General features: G+C 46.3%; 1 protein-coding gene across 1 annotated transcript in view; it reads left to right on the plus strand.

The window, feature by feature from the left end:
* Positions 1-16,590, plus strand: part of BRWD3 (bromodomain and WD repeat domain containing 3) — a 105,964-nt gene that overhangs the window by 81,659 nt on the left and 7,715 nt on the right. The window contains exons 37-39 of the mRNA XM_006264396.4: positions 11,289-11,452; positions 12,368-12,465; positions 15,627-15,782. Coding sequence (XP_006264458.2) covers positions 11,289-11,452; positions 12,368-12,465; positions 15,627-15,782 — 418 coding nt within the window. The remainder of the gene's footprint in view (positions 1-11,288; positions 11,453-12,367; positions 12,466-15,626; positions 15,783-16,590) is intronic.

Raw genomic sequence — 16,590 nt, forward strand, 5'->3', positions numbered from 1 at the left:
TGGTTTTTCCAGTCTAGACATCACCAATAGTTTGAAATTTTCACAGAAGACTTTAACAGACTTTGCAGCCAGTTCACCACCCTCCCCTTGTTTTGGGTTCTTGCATTCTGCAGTCCTGTTGTTGGAGTTTCAATGTAAGCCACCCCTCAAGACTGTTGGAACTTAGAATTAAGGTTGGGATAAAAAAGTGAACATCTCCCTCAAGGATTTAAAACTGATTTAAAATGAGATTGTCAGTGACTGGAATTTCAGGCTGGACAGGGTATACCAGTGGAGGTCATGTGAGATTCAGGAAGAGGTCAGTTTCTTGCATTCAAACCAGAAGCATCGGCAAATACTGAATTGTCTAATATGGGGTGCTTGGCCTCTGGCACCAGATCATCTGGCTCATGGGGTCTGAAAATTTGGCAGTGGGGAGGTGGTGACACTCCTCTGCTGCTAAATTTTTGGACCCATGAAGTGCCCTGCAGCTGGATAGCATGCTGGATAACATGGCCCTGATGCTTCCAGAGCCTGTTCCTGGCAGGCAGGGATGGCACAGAGCTCTGGGACCCAACCTGAGTATATGGATCCTGGCAGAGCCAGTGCAGGACCTAATCTAGCCCACAGACCTGCTCTGCATTGATCATCTGGCCCACAGGACCAGAAGATTGGGCACCACTGGTTGAACCAGCAAATCATGTGTTTACCCAGATTTATTTTGAGACTGGAGATTAATAAAAGTAATTGATATGGATTGAGGCCCTGATTCAACCTGTCAAATTTTGTGAACTGAAAAAACCTATCAGGAGCCTTTCATTCTGAACATCTTGCTTCTGCTGGCCCACATTGCTTAGGCTCTCTTGTATTATTCCTTTCTTCTAGCTGGAGTCTACATTTGTAGAAGGCAGCAAATAGTCACCAGCCTCAAATATTAAACTGGGATTACCCTTGTACCTATAACCAAATTTTCCTGCTCTCTAAGCTATTTAAACTCGGTATGTGATTTCTGGAAGAATTAAACTAATGGCAGAAAATCTTTTGCTGAATGAGTAAGCCAGCTTCTGCCTGTACTGTTTCATTGAAGACCCACTATTATCTGCAGTAGATTACACTAATAATCAGTTTTCGAAGCAAAGGAAGAACGTGGGGCAATTTATTGCAGTTTATAATCCAGCATAGTAACATGGTTTGGTATTGAAGCTCTGATAATTACTCACAGGTTCATCATCTTACGCGCTACATAGAGGAGTGTAACAAGGGGCCTTCTTGGGGCCGACTTCCCAGTGGCCCGCCCACCTGTTTCTGGGCTAACTGCCTGCATTCTCATCTGCCACGCCTTGTTGTTAATTAATTAGTTAAAGATGTAATTAAGCAGGAGGCTGCCCATTTCCTGCCCCGATGCTATCTGCGGCTCCATTTCTCCCCCACATCACAGCCCAAGCCTTGCAGATGGCATCTAGGTGTTATTATAAATCACCGGCCCCCACTGTGGGCCCCAGAATCCTCCTAATTGAACTCCACCTGGATTCCTCTCATCAGGCGGTCTCATCCACCTTCATACTAGGCCACATAGCTCCCTGAACTGCTTCCCCTTCTGGGTGTGGTCCCCCCACCAGGACCTTTGGCTCCTCTAGCCCTGTCCCACCTCCAGGCCAGTCAGAACCCCAGGCACGCAGCTCTTGGGCATTTCTCGCGGTGGGCCCCTGACCCTTCGACCCTTCGGGTCCTGACCCCAGAATGGACCAGTCAGGGGAAGTCCGGACAGGCCTGAGTCTATGGCCTTTTTCTCTCTCTCCAGGGGTCCACCTTCCAGACGCTACACAAAGGGGTAACCCACCCGGTTGTGGGGGCTAGGGGTTAAAGTGCCCTGACCCACCTTTCACCGGTGTAGTAACTGGCCTGGCATTTCCTGGGGGCTCCTGCACCGCTGGGAGCCCCACCAGGCCACCCACTTCTGGCAGGGTGCAGTTTTAGGTCATGCCCAAGACCAGGAGCCTCCTTACCATCCCCTACAGCTCCTCCCGTACCTCCAGATGATGCCAGCAGCCCTCTGGCCAGGCGGTGTTGTTGCCTGGCCTGCAGCAGCAGAACTGCCCTGTTTATATGGGCAGCCCCAGATTCAAAATGGCTTCCCTCATCAGGCACCTGGCGGCTGCCAGCTCCAGGCCCTTAAAGTGGCAGCACAAACAGTGCCCTGCCACAAGGAGTTTCTACCCAACAGATGTTTTTTGGGCCTTCTCAACAGTCACATGGGCCATAAAGAATGGCAATCCTTAACATGACACACTCTTTCAATTTCTGACTTGGATTTCTGACAATTGTTCAATTTCTGACAAGGAAGCCAAAGCTTATGTGTGGTGATGACTTCGTACTTTTTTGTGCAGGCAGGAGTTTTGACGCAATAGAGACAACACTTGTCAGTGGCCCGCAGTCTCAGAAAAAAATCTATAATCAGTGGTATCTTTGACTTAGTAAGCAGCAAATGAGTTTCCTCAGTGTTTTGCATGATTAGGCATCATTACGCATCACATCAACTTCTTGCATGCTACTCTGCTCCAATTGTACAGCTGTTTTTCTCTTTTGCCACCTACCTTGGTAGGACACTAAAGCCCCTGAGAGATGCTAAAATAATGGTGCAGTTGGGATCAGAGAATTTTATGCCCCATCCCAAACATTGGATGTCCATCTGTGCCAGACATGCAATATTTTGGGGTAGGCATAAGATTCCTCATATCTCAATCATAAAATTCCTCATATCTCAAATTCCTCATATCTCTGTAGAGCTGCCTCAATCCTCATTCTGCAGATTGGTCAGGAGGTGATCCGTCTTGGACCCTGGAGCTGCCCCTGTACCTAATGCTTAGCAGAGTATCCGAATCTGGTACAGGCAGACCCAGGTCTCAGTTCAGCTCAGAGTTACCCTTAGCCTGATCCCAGAGATCGGGCTGGGGGTAGCCCCAACACCCAGGGTTCTCAGGGCTAATGTTAACAGTCAGTTTATTGTCAGGCCTGGCCCTGGGACAGCCGCAGGCTCAGTTCGAGGACCAGGGCCAATGGTTGGCTGATTGACAGTCCCAGCCCTAGACTCTGGGGTTTGAGAATCTCTCTAATCCCAGGACATTTTAAAAATTGCATGCAACCCCAGCTGTCCATACGGTTTTTAGACATGCTGGGGCACCAGGCCCATGGTAGTTTGGTTGCTTTGTTGAAAAGTGGAATTATTTTTCAACAATGGTGCCAGAGGACTGGAAAAGGGCCAATGTGGTCCCCATTTTCAAAAAAGGGAGGAAGGAGGACCCAGGAAATTATAGGCCTTTTAGTCTTACCTCGGTCCTGGGGAACCTCTTTGAGAAAATTATCCAGGTGCACATCTGTGAGGGACCAGCAGGAGAGTATATGCTTAGGGGCAACCAACATGGGTTCATTAGAGATAGGTCCTATCAGAGCAACCTGGTGGCCTTCTATGACCAGGTCACAAAATCCTTGGACGCAGGTGTCGTGGTGCCCGTAGTCTTTCTGGACTTTAGGAAGACCTTCGACACTGTCTCTCACCCCATTCTCGTTAAAAAATTAGGAGATTGTGGTGTCGATGCCTACACAGTCAGATGGGTGGCCAATTGGCTGGAGGGCCGCACCCAGAGAGTGGTGGTAGATGGGTCATTTTCAACCTGGAGGGATGTGGGCAGTGGGGTCCCCCAGGACTTGGTCCTCGGGCCCGCACTGTTCAACATCTTCATCAGCAACTTGGACGAGGGGGTGAAAAGCACCTTGTTCAAATTCACAGATGACACTAAGATGTGGGGAGAAGTGGGCACACTAGAAGGGAGGGACAGGCTGCAGTTGAATCTGGACAGGTTACAGGGGTGGGCGGATGAGAATAGGATGGGATTCAGTACTGACAAGTGCAGGGTACTGCACGTAGGGAGAAAGAACCAGCAGCATACCTACAGGCTGGGGAACTCCCTTCTCATCAGTGCAGAGGCAGAAAAGGATCTTGTAGTCATTATTGATGCCAAAATGAACATGGGCCGCCAATGTGGGTACACAGTCATGAAGGCCAACCTCACCGTGTCATGTATCCACAGATGCATCGCGAGCAGGTCCAAGGAGGTGATTCTCCCCCTCTATATGACATTGGTCAGGCTGCAGTTGGAGTACTGCGCCGCACTTCAGGAGGGATGTGGACAACACTGAGAGGGTCCAGAGGAGGGCCACTCACATGATCAGGGGGCAGCAGGGCAGGTCCTATGAGGAGAGGCTACGGGACCTGAACCTGTTCAGGCTCCACAAGAGAAGGCTGAGAGGGCATCTGGTGGTTGTCTATAAACTGGCCAAGGGTGACCAGCAGGCAGTGGGAGAGTCCCTGTTCCCCTGAGCACTACTGGGAGTAACGAGGAATAACAGCCATAAGTTGATGGAGAGTAGATTCAAGCTAGATATCAGGAAGCACTACTTCACAGTCATGGTGGCTACGATCTGGAACCAACTTCCAAGGGAAGTGGTGCTCGCTTCTACCCTGGGGGTCTTCAAAAGGAGGTTGGATAGACACCTTGCCGGGGTCGTTTGACCCCAGCATTCTTTCCTGCCTATGGCAGGGGGTCAGACTTGATGATCTGCTCAGGTTCCTTCCGACCCGACCAACTATGAAACTACTTAGGCTGCCATCAAGAACAAGGGACTGGTTGAGGCCTTAAGTAGGGTTTGGTTTTTTTTTTCGTTGTTTTTTTTCTTGCATTTAAATTATGGAGATTAAAGCATTGGAATGTGCCTATTGTTGTTAACTAGATAAAATTATGTTGCCAAAACTGGTTAAGTGAACAGTATAGGTTTTTATTTGTACCCACATAGTACATTATTCTTCAGTGTATCTTAGCTCACTTATTTGGTATTGTAAAAGCTTGAAAACATTAGAATTTGTGTTTTCCACTGCCAAATTACAAATTGGTAGGGGGAGGGGAAGGCAGATGTAGGTTCTAAATAAAATGTTAATTCATCGATTGATATGGAGTTCAGTAGTTGTTGATGTCTGAGAACAGGTTTTGAAATAATCCTGTTCATACCCCGGAGGATCATCGAGTCCAGCCCCCTGCCCCAGCGGCAGGAAGTCAGCAGGGATCATAGGATCCCAGCAAGATAAACATCCAAATGTCTCTTGAAGGCATTCAAAGTAGGTGCTTGAACCACCTCTGGCAGCAGTCTATTTCAAAACTTGGGGGCTCAGACAATAAAGTTCTTCTTTATATCTAGCCTGAGACGGTCACGGAGGAGTTTGTAACCGTTCAACCTTGTCATCCCTTGGGCTGCTCTGGTGAACAGACATTCCCCCAAGCACCCTTGATAAACTTGTAGGTGGCCACCAGATCACCCCTGAGCCTGCGCTTTTCCACGCTGAATAGTCCCATGGCTCTCAGCCTCTCTTCATAAGGTCTGTTTTTCTGACCTCTGATCGTGCGCATGGCCCTCCTCTGCACTCTCTCAAGGTTCTCCACATCCTTTTTGAATTGTGGAGCCCAAAACTGGACACAGTACTCCAGCTGCAACCTCACCAAGGCTGAGTACAACAGGAGAATGATGTCCTGGGATTGCTTGAGAAGCATCTGTGGGTGCAAGCCAGCATTTTGCTTGCTTTACTAGCCGCAGCATCACATTGAAGGCTCATGTTCATCTTGTGGTCAATCATAGCCCCCAAGTCCCTTTTGTCTGTCGTGCTAACCAGCGTAGCACTGCTGGGCCTATAAGCATGCTGCAGGTTTTTCCTTCCAAGGTGGAGAACTTTGCATTTTTCGGTGTTAAGCACCATCAGGTTCTCCGCCCATTTCCCGAGCCTTTCAAGATCTGCCTGGATTGCCCTCGTGTCCTCAGGTGTGGATGCTTTACCCCAGATTTTGGTGTTGTCGTTGAACTTGGCCAGTCCGCTTCTGACACCAGTGTCTACATCATTAATGAAGACGTTAAATAGTATAGGCCCTAGGACAGAGCCTTGAGGGACCCCACTGGTCAGTGCACCACGACGATTGACTTCCATAAACCACCACCCTCTGGGTCCTACCGTGGAGCCAATTCCCCAGCCAGCGGATCGTGGTGAGGCCGAGGCCGCTGTTAACCAGTTTTGCCAAGAGGTGATCATGAGATACCAGATCGAAGGCTCTTTTAAAATCAAGATATACGACATCAATCTCTTCCCCCTTGTCCAAGTGATAGGTCACCTGGTCATAAAAGGAAATGAGATTGGTCAAGCAAGACCTACCTGCAACAAACCCATGCTAGCTATTCCTCAGGATGTTGCTGTCAGCCAGTCTGTTAAGGATGGCCTCTTTGATAATCTTTTCCAAGATCTTCCCCGGGATAGAGGTCAGGCTGATGGGCCTGTAGCTTGCCAGATCCACTTTCCTCCCTTTCTTGAAGACAAATACCACTTCGGCTTCCTTCCAGTCCTCAGGCACTTCACCAGAACACCAGGAGTTCTCAAAGATCCTTGCCAGGGGCTCAGCTATGATACTTGCCAGCTCCTTGAGTACCCTCGGGTGTAAACCATCAGGGCCAGCTAACTTAAAGGTATCCAGCCTCTCAAGATGTTCCTTCAAAAGGTCAGCTTCAAAGGAGGGTAAGGAATCTCCCTCACCCGGGCCTCCCTGTCCCGTAGTGGGCAGGGGCGTCCCATGGGACTGGTGAAAAACTGATGCAAAATACCCATTTTAGCAAGTTTGCTTTTTCCTGGGCGTTGGTTGTCAGTTGTCCCATCTGGTTTAGCAGGGGTCCAACGTTGCCCTTGCTTTTCCTCCAGCTCCCCACGTATCTAAAAAAGGACTTTTTATTGTTCTTGATATTTGTAGCTAGCTGGAGTTCCATCGCAGCCTTGGCTTTTGTTATAATTATTCCTGCATAAGCCAAGCAGAAATAGTGAAGGAATGACATATATAGCCTATTAAATATATAGTGACCCAATCCCCAAGTCCTGACAAGCAGCTCATGCACACATCATTTAACTCATTTGGAGAGAATGCTGGTTATAATTTTGGGTATTGTTGCTATACAGAAAGTAGAATGTATAAAGAGTATTAAGAATCAAATATGCCTGGCATTTGGGACTAGATAGACCTTAATAGTAGGACTGTGCAAAACAGTGCTGTTCCACTTCGAATTCTATTTCGTTTAGTTTCGAAAGCACTGTTCCATTTCGTTTTGTTGAAACTGTTTTGCTGTTTCGACACTGTTTTGATGTTTTGCCCATAGGCTATAATGGGGAATCATGAAAATGCCTAAAACTTTGTTGTTTCTTGCCTGATTCAGATGAAACTTGCAGGGACTTCATGCCCTTCTGTGGGCATGAAGCCTGCCAAGATTCAAGAAGATAGGTGCATAGGTTTCTGGGAAACTGCACTTCAAGATGTTGACAAACAAAACTCCTCTCACTTGCCGGCAGTGGCAGCCTCCTATCATCTGGCCCACAGATCTGGGGGCCCACACCCCTGGGAGGGCTACAAGGCTGTGTCGGACTCCTTCCGGGAATGCGGGCCTCTGATCTGCCTGCTAGATGACAGGAGGCTGGTTCTGCTGCCTGGGGCCAGTGGCAGCACTAATCTTCCCGGTGCTGGGTGCAGGCTGCACTCGGCGCCGGTCCCAGGTAGCAGCAGCAGCTTCCTGTGATCTGGCGCAGCCTGTGCCAAGTGCCGGGAAGATTGGAGCTGCTACTGGCCCCAGCTGGCAGCAACAGCATGCTGTCATCTGACACGCGGGTCTGGGGGCTTGCACCCCCAGGAGGGCTGGGAGCTGTACCAGAATCCTCCTGGCAGCGCAGCCCCCAGATCTGTGCCAGATGACAGGAGGCTGCTGAAGCCAAGTAAGCCCAGCTTCGAAACTTGAAAGGTTTCAAAACTTTCAGAACATTTAGAGTGCCCTTGTTTCGTTTCAAAGCTGTTTCAAAGGCTTTTGTTTCATTTCAGTTTCACTGTTTCGAGCTCGAAACGCATCAAAACAGCTTCAAAATGAAATACCCAGTGAAATTTTGCACAGCCCTGCTATGTCACTGTAGCAGCGTGCTACAGCAATGTACTGTCTGTGGGCAAAAACCATGATGCTGCAGCTATGTCGCCGTAGCAACACATTCCCTCATTATAGCACATCAGTATGGCAATGTAGTGCCTAAAAATGACCGTGTGCACAGCACAGTATGGGCTGTTACTGTGCCATCTTTTAGTACTTCCAAAAGGAAGTATTAAATGATGGTACTGTAACAATGGCACCATAGTGGCGCATGTAGGCGCACCCTGTATGTCTCAAAATTCCTTAGTCTTAAAGGTAAAACAGTTGGGCAGAGTGACTAAGAATGCTAGTTGTGGATCAAGATAGCACTGTAGAAGCAAAATAAACAGACTTCCTGTCCCAAGGAACTTCCAGCCCGATTATAAACAAGCGACAACAGATGGGTTGAGGAATGAAGAAAAGGGCAACAAAACACCGTTTAATTTGATAGGAAGTGGTTTCTACGTATCATAGAAAATTAGTTTTGGAAGGGACCTTGGGAGGTCATCTGGTCCAAACCCCTGCTCAGAGCAGGATCATCCCCAACTATGTCATCCCAGCCAAGGCTTTGTCTATCTGGGTCTTCAAAATCTTCAAGGATGGACATTCCACAGCCTCTCTGGGTAACCTGTTCCAGTGCTTCACAGTGTTCACAGTCCTTCCTGTGAGAGTTTTTCCTAGTATCTAACCTAAACTTCCCTTGCTGCAACTTGACCATTGCTCCTTGTTCTGTCACCTTCCACCACTGAGAACAGTTTAGCTCCATCCTTTTTTGAACCCCGCTTCAGGTAGCTAAAGGCTGCTATTTCTTAGTCTTCTCTTCTCCTAAATAAGTCCAATTCCCTCAGCCTCTTCTCAAAAGTCACGTGCCCTGGCCCACTAACTATTTTCATTGCCCTCTGCAGGACTCTCTCCAATTTGTCCACATCCTTTCTGTAGTGAGGAGGCGCAAAACCAGACACAGTACTCCAGATTTGGTTTCATCGATGCCAGATAGAGGGGAATAATCATTTCTCTTGATTGGCTGGCAACACTCCTACAAATGCAGCCCAGTATGCGTTAGCCTTCTTGGCAACAAGGGTGCACTGTTGGCTTATATTCAGCTTATTATCCACTGTAACCCCCATGTCCTTTCCTGCAGAGCTTCTGTTTAGCCAGTCAGTCGCCATTCTGTACAGTTCCCTGGGACTGTTCCATCCTGAGTGCAGGACTTTGCACATGTCTTTATTGAATCTGATGAGATTTCTTTTGGTCCAATCCTTCAATATATCTAAGTCTCTCTGAATCCTAGCTCTGTCCTCTAGCATATCTGCTACAAGTTTGGTGTCATTTGCAGACTTGCTGAGGGTGCTCTCTGTCCCATCTTCCAGATCGTTGATGAAGATATTGAACAAAACTGGCCCCAAGACCAGCCTGTGGGGCACTCCACTTGGTACTGGCAGACAGCTAGACATTGAGCTATTGATAGACTATCTAAGCTAGCTTACTAAGCTAGACTTGCTGAGCCTGGCAATTCAACTAGTTTCCTATCCACCTTACAATCCATTCATCGAACTTGTAATTCCTTAGCTTGTTTGCCATAATATTGTGGGAAACTGTATTCAAAGCCTTGTTAAAGTCAAGATATATCATGTCCGCTGCTTTCCTGGTGTCCATACAGCTAGTCATCTCATAGAAAGCAATCAAGTTGGTCAGGCATGGCTTGCCCTTGGTGAATTCATGCTGACTGTTCCTAATCACCTCCTCCAAGTTCCTTGACCTGCTCCATTATTTTTTCCAGGACTTGAGGTGAGGCTGATTGGTCTGTAGTTCTCTAGATCCTCCTTTCCTTTCTTAAAGATGAGCACTCTATTTGCCCTTTTCCATTCACTTGGGACCTCTCCCAGTTGTCATGAGTTTTCAAAGATAATGGCCAGCAGCTCTGCCATCACATCAGCCTACTCCCTTAACACCCTCAGGTGCATCACGTCCAGTCCCATGGACTTGGTACGTGTCCAGCTTTACTCAGTAGTCCCTCACTTGTTCTTTCACCACAGTCAGCTGCTCATCTCCTCCCCAAACTGCTGCCAGGTGCAGTAGTCTGGGAGCTGACCTTGCCTGTGAAGACTGAGGTGCAAAAGGCATCGAGTACTTCAGACTTTTCTGCATCATCTGTCTCTAGGTTGCCTCCCCTATTCAGTAATGGACCCACACTTTACCTGATCTTCCTCTTTTTACCCTTCTTGTTACTCTTCATGTCCCTTGCTAGCTGCAACTCCAGTTGTGCTTTGGTCTATCTGATTTCATCCCTGCATGTTTGAGCAATACTTCTATACTTGTCCCTAGTCATTTGCCCAAGTTTCCACTTCTTATAAGTAAGCTTCCTTCCTGTGTTTTAGCTCACTGAAGAGTTCCCTGCTAAGCTAAGCCTAACAACTATTAGTATCTGTTAGTATATCAGGAGCCTAACAACTATTAAGTATTTAGCAGCTATTATGGCAAATTAGACTTTGAAAGAGGCTAATGGGGAGAGAGCTCCTTGTAAGCACAAAGGCCATCATAAAATAAAGCACACAGGTGCTATTTGAAAACTGATCAGATGGGAAATGAAGACTGTCATTGTAGGCTATTGGTGGGAGGTAGACCTTTGATTACTGAATGAGAGATGGGGAGAGGATAAGCTGTGAACGGCTGTGAAAGTGTGAAGACAAGTGATTTTATATTTGTGATAGAGAAGCTAGAGCCAGTGGAGCATGGGGTGATATGGTCCAAGTGATGCACTAAAGTATGTTATCATTTCAGCAACATTCTGGGTAGATAAGTGGAGCAGGATGTTCTACAATAATTGTGATGCAAGATAGGGACATGGTTGACTATTTTAATTGTGAGGATTTAGATGAAAGGCTTTATTTTAGACATGTTATGCATAAAGAATCTCCAGTGTAAGATGGGAAACAGCCTATGGGCCTGAATAGCCAGCAGTATGGTACTTCAGGAATTTGAGTGCATTTTTTTCTATCCTTTTTTTCTATTAAGGAACCTCATTAATCACATTTTTCATCTATTTGTTCTATACAACAAATAATTATATTTTAATTTATTTTAAGCCCTCAGTTAAAGCACTTCATTATTTTCTAAAATACTGATATTTAGTATACAGTTAAAGATCTTTCTCACTACGGAGATTTTGCTTTTGTATTATTGAGACTGATCAATTTCTCTGTATTTTCGCAACACTGTTTTTACTGCATTGATCTCCTCATTTACACAGTTGTCACTAAGTGTGACTAACTTTTTTTCTCTAGATCTACAGCATGACACTTAGATTATCTGCCTTATTTGAAAATCACATGAAGAACATTATTGCTGAATACAAGTCTGCAATGCAGCATCAGAAGAGAAAACGGCCACGATACCGAAAACGACTAAGAAGCAGTAGTAGTTCACCATCTAGCAGCAGAGCATCCAGGTAACTTAATGAAAGCAAGGTTCACTGTCTGCAGATTTCAGAAATCTTTATTTTACTGGAAAATAGTCCTAACAAGTCAATAACATATATAGACCAATTTGTACTGCAGTCTCTTGTGTAGGTGGAAAACCTTGAATTCAAATTCCACACTAGCACTTATTTTGTTTTTGTTTTCTGTTTTGTATTATTGTCAGGAGTACTATACAGTCAGAAGCACTATCTCTAGACAAGATGCAAAATCACCATCTTTTCTGTCTGCATGTGATGGCTGTTGACACTGGGTTGCAAATTCCCTTATATTTTGAAACATGAAAGTCAAGCCTTGTCATGATCAATATTTCCTTGTTACTTTTTATGTAATTAGGTTTCAGATTTTAAGATGTACATAGATCCATAGGCTTGAAGGTAACAAGGGGCCATTAGATCATCTGATGTTTTATTTAAGAGGCTGTGGGATTTCACCCAGTTAGCTATTTGTCTAGCCCAAGAACTTGAGTATGTGACTAAAGCAAATCTGTCAGAAACTCTTCTAGTGTTCACCGTTGTATGTTGTCTACTGCTGACTGAGTGCAGTGGATGATCTTGTCTGCATAATCATTGTGCTGTCAGCATCTGTAATGCTCATTGCAAGCAATACCTTCAGTTTAAAGTTGGATGAAACCATGTTAAGTAGCAAAGCAAATCGAACATTCCTTTTAAGAAGCACTAGGATAAAACTTGTTCTTGAAAAGTTGTATTCCCTTGAGTTCAATCATGTTTTTACTTTACTTTGCTACTACAATTTGATAGAGAATCAAGACTACCTGTGTTGCAGATTTAAATCTTACTCCTACCATTGCAAATTAGGACAGTCATTGTTAAAAAACATTTTTTGGTTAACAATTTTAACTCTGTGGGGATGTTTCATGTGTTCAGCCCTAAAGGGAAGCAGAAACAAATGAAGATGCAGCCTAAAACCAACCAGAATACCTCACTGCCTTTGACTAGGACTAGTTCATCAGTTTCATCTCATGGTAAGTATAATAATAATTTTTTAAAAAGTTAACATATGGCAGCACCCAAGGAAAAGTACAAGTGCCTCCTTGTAATTGCCAAGTGATGAAAAGACTGAGACACTTAGGGTGTCTGTACACGTGCAGGGAGACTGCTCTGGCACTCGGCAATTACAGTGTGTTGGAGCAGACTCAATTTTTTTTAATCAAGTCTACTAGAGCATGCTAATTAGCGCACTACATTGAGCCTCTGCATCTCGTACATCATTGTCCCCTTGCTTCAAAATGGTGGCAGGGGCGCTTTATTTAAAGCTCGTTCAAGCTGTAGTTAGTCTCTCTGCCACCATTTTGAAGCACAGGGGTGCTGATATATGAGACACTATGGATGCTCTTATTAGAGCGGTTCTTGGAGCCACTCTAATTAAAGTCCCCCTCCATCCCCAGATCATATGTAAAAACACCCTTAGTGCTGAGCTTAAACAAAAATCTTGTATGTATCTGTCTCAGGCTTGAACCTCACTGCTGTTCAGTCACATAAATGAGGTTTACATAGATTATGCACGAACTAAAGATGTGGACACACATAACAATCAAACTGTTCCTGAATATCAGTGTTTGGGAACAGGTCTATAATTTAGGGAAGTGTTGTGGCTCTGACACCAGGGGTATGAGTGAGCACCCAGCAGGCCTCAGACTGGACAAGTGGAGTGAAGGGAGTGCTTGCACCCATGTTTTGCAAGTCCCAGCAGGTGGGTGATCTGGGGACCTTGTCACTTTCCCTTGTTTCCTAAGCATGAGTTCAGTAAGCTTCAGTAGTCTGCAGAAGACCAGTTTGTAGTGTGCTTGCCTGACTTGGATGGGGGAGGGGCAAAGTGCTTGGGCCCCATGCATTTTGGTTCCAGGGTGCTGGGGGTGTATGATGGGGCCATGGTTGAGTATGGACTGAGGTCAGAGCTGGTTGTTAGAAAAATATCTTTTATTGAACAAACCGTGCAAGGGTGCTCAGTGATCAAAAGTAACAACAAAGGGTGCTTGTACATGTGACAAGGGTTTAGTGCCCTAAATTGAAACTGGGTTTTTAATTGTGATGGTTAAAAACCCACTGTTTCAGTTTAGGGGCTTCCGTGTTACAGTGAGGGGCCAGATCCTTTTTTTTTTTTTTTTTCACAGAGCCTGCCCACATCTCTTGCAGTCAGGGGCTGAGCTGCTGGCACGCTGAGTGGCCTTTGAGCTGCAGGGGGCCCCAGTCATTCCTTCCATGGTGGTGGCATCCCCTGGGGCTGCCCAGGTAGGCTGCTAGCAGGCGGGTGCAGCCTCTGAGCTGGGGCAGCACCTGCACACTAGCAGCCTACCTGGTTAGCCCCAAAGAGCGGCACCACTGTGGAGGGAAGGACCGGGGTCCCCTGCAGCTCAAGGCCCAGAGGCAGCTCACACCCTGGCCACGGCAGAGGCGGGCGAACTCTGGGTTTAAAAAAAAAGGGATTAGGCCCCTCACTGCTTTTTCCCCACCCCCCTGGCAGAGTCTGCCCATGCAAGCTGACACAGCACAGGGAGCTAACTTGGGGAAGAGTTGGATCTGACAGGTACTGCTTGCGAGCTGGGGCAGCACCCGTGCAGCTAGCACCCTGCCTGGGTGGCCCTGGGGGGTGCCACAGCTGCGGAGGGAAGGACCAGGCCCCCTACCGCTCAGGAACTGTGTGGTGAAGGGCCTGATCCTTTTCCCCCTCCTTCCCCCCACAGAGCCTGCCCACCTCTCCTGCAGCTAGGGGGCGAGCTGCTGGTGGGCCCTGAGCTGCAGGGGCCCCAGTTCTTCCCTCCACAGTGGCAATGCCCCCCAGGGCCGCCCAGCTGCATTGATAAAGTGCAGGTGCTGCCCCAGCTCAGAGGCAGCACCTGGCCAGATCCGACTGTTCCCCTAGCCTGAGCTGGGCCAGCACCTGCTCACTAGCAGCCCACCCAGGGGGTGCCACCACTGCGGAAGAAAGAACCAGGGCCCACTGCAGCTCAGGGCTGCTCAGCCCACTGGCAGCTTGCCCCCTGGCCATGGGAGATACACGCAGGCCCTGCAAAAAAAAATAAATAAATAAAAAAAAGGTTGGGCCCCACTCCACTTCTACTTTCAGCCTGCCTCTCCTGTGGCGGGTGGGGGGCCGAGCTGTCAAAGGCTGCAACGTTACAAATAGCTACGTTCCAAACTAAACTACATGTGGATGTGGTTTAGTTTGCAATGTAGCAAACTAATTTAAATCATTAAAAACTCCTGCACTTGTACAGCGTGACACACTTAAACTGCAAAAATGGCCAATTTTTTGTCACACGTACAAGCGCTCAAAAGGAAAATGAAGGAGCAGTAGAGTTCTGGCTACATACCAGAGCGGCCAGTTTTAGCAGCGTAGGGGGGAGGGGGTGCAGAGGAGCCAATGCAGCATGGGATACCTGGAAGAGTGACAACACCCCTGTCACAGAAGACTTGGTGTCTGCACATAACACTGAACTGGTTCCCAGTGAATCAGTTTAATATAATATTTGATTTTCCATGTTCATTTTTGAACTGTTCCAAGTGTATTTAAACCAATTTAACAGGTGTGTATTTCTGTCCACTTAGGGCTCCTATACACATGTGCGGAGCCTGGTCCGACGCACTGGAAATCCAGCACATTGCCGAGTCTGCTGGAGCACAGAAATTGACGCACTCCAGCAGCCTTGTGTATCATGTGGGTCAGTGTCACTGCTCATCTCTGTGCTGAAAAAATGACAGCAGTGTGCTTTGAAATAAAACACATTCAATGAGCTGTAGTCCAAAGCGCCTACCACCATTTTTTTTCAGCACAGGGATGCACGGTGACGTTGATGCATGGGTGCTCTTAATTAGCGTGTCTTACTAATTAAAGCACCTGGCACCATGTCCCGCTATACATTTAAAAATGCCCTTAGGGCATTCCATTCTAAGTGTTATGTGTGTCCATGCCCTAAGGATCCCTAAGTTCCTAGGAAGTTACTTGTGCAGCTTTCAGAGCAAAATAGATTTGTTCTGTCTCTTGTGTTAATAAAGCCTAGGACTGAGCTGCTTTGTACATCTGAAATATTCTTGTTAGCACTGTCCTGGCACTACCACTCTGGCAAGAGAGATGAGGGAGGTTGCTTTTGCTGTTGCTATTGGTTTGTGATGTTGTGCTTTTAAGTTTCAGATACTACAGAGGAACCTCTGGATCCAGCTGTTGGTGAGAGAGAGGGCCAGCCCTCTTCCTCTGGCTCAAATGCACAGAACCGAAGTGGAAACAATGTTGATCCAGGGAAAAACAGGCCTGTCAGGAGTAAATCCACACCAGTTAAGCAAGGTGATAAATTCCCAAGACAAAAATATTGTTTTCTTTCTTGTATCTCAACTGTAGTTGTGACCTTTCTGTCTAGGTGCAGTATTAAACTTCTGTCCCTGAAATGTGGCAAAGTGAAATAAGCTTGTTCATGCTACATTCATGCTTGTTCATGCTACATTCATGAAAACTGTAGTTTAAACTATGGGATAAATATGCCCCAAAGATTCATGACTCTTCTTAAAGTTTTGCCTGATGGGAAGAGTTTAACTCTCAGAGAAATTTGGGGGAACAATAGCATTTCCAAAAGGATGCTAAAAAAATAGCAGATGTTTTACTCAACATTTTGAAACTGAATGGAAGTTTTTTTTTAAGTATTTTTAAAGTTGCTATTTGTGAGAGACAAAATTAAGTGTATGTGGCAAGGAACATAAATACACTGGCTGAATCATGTGTATTGTGAAGTAATATTTCACAAGAGCCAGGCTCTTCACTGAGGTAAGGGTGGAATAGTATACATCTAGGGAAACTGACCATTTTATTACAGGGACAGATACCTATGTTTATCATATGACTGTTTTGTAAACAGAAGGATGTTTTTTTGTTGTGTAGTAGGTCTTCTCTTCCAGAGGATGAATGTTGGTTTTTAACTCTTACAAACAACGCATTGTTAACTGTGGAAAGAAAAGGGTTTTTAGTTCTAAATGAGCACCCACATAACTTTAGTCCCTAGCAATCTTTTTATTTCAATTGGACTATCCAGTCACTTGCTTAAAATTGTGTGCGCTGAAGCATTAAGAACAGATGTTTGAGAGCTGATGACATAAACTGT

The sequence above is a fragment of the Alligator mississippiensis genome, chromosome 8, assembly GCF_030867095.1.
Source record: "Alligator mississippiensis isolate rAllMis1 chromosome 8, rAllMis1, whole genome shotgun sequence".
Lineage (NCBI taxonomy): Eukaryota > Metazoa > Chordata > Crocodylia > Alligatoridae > Alligator > Alligator mississippiensis.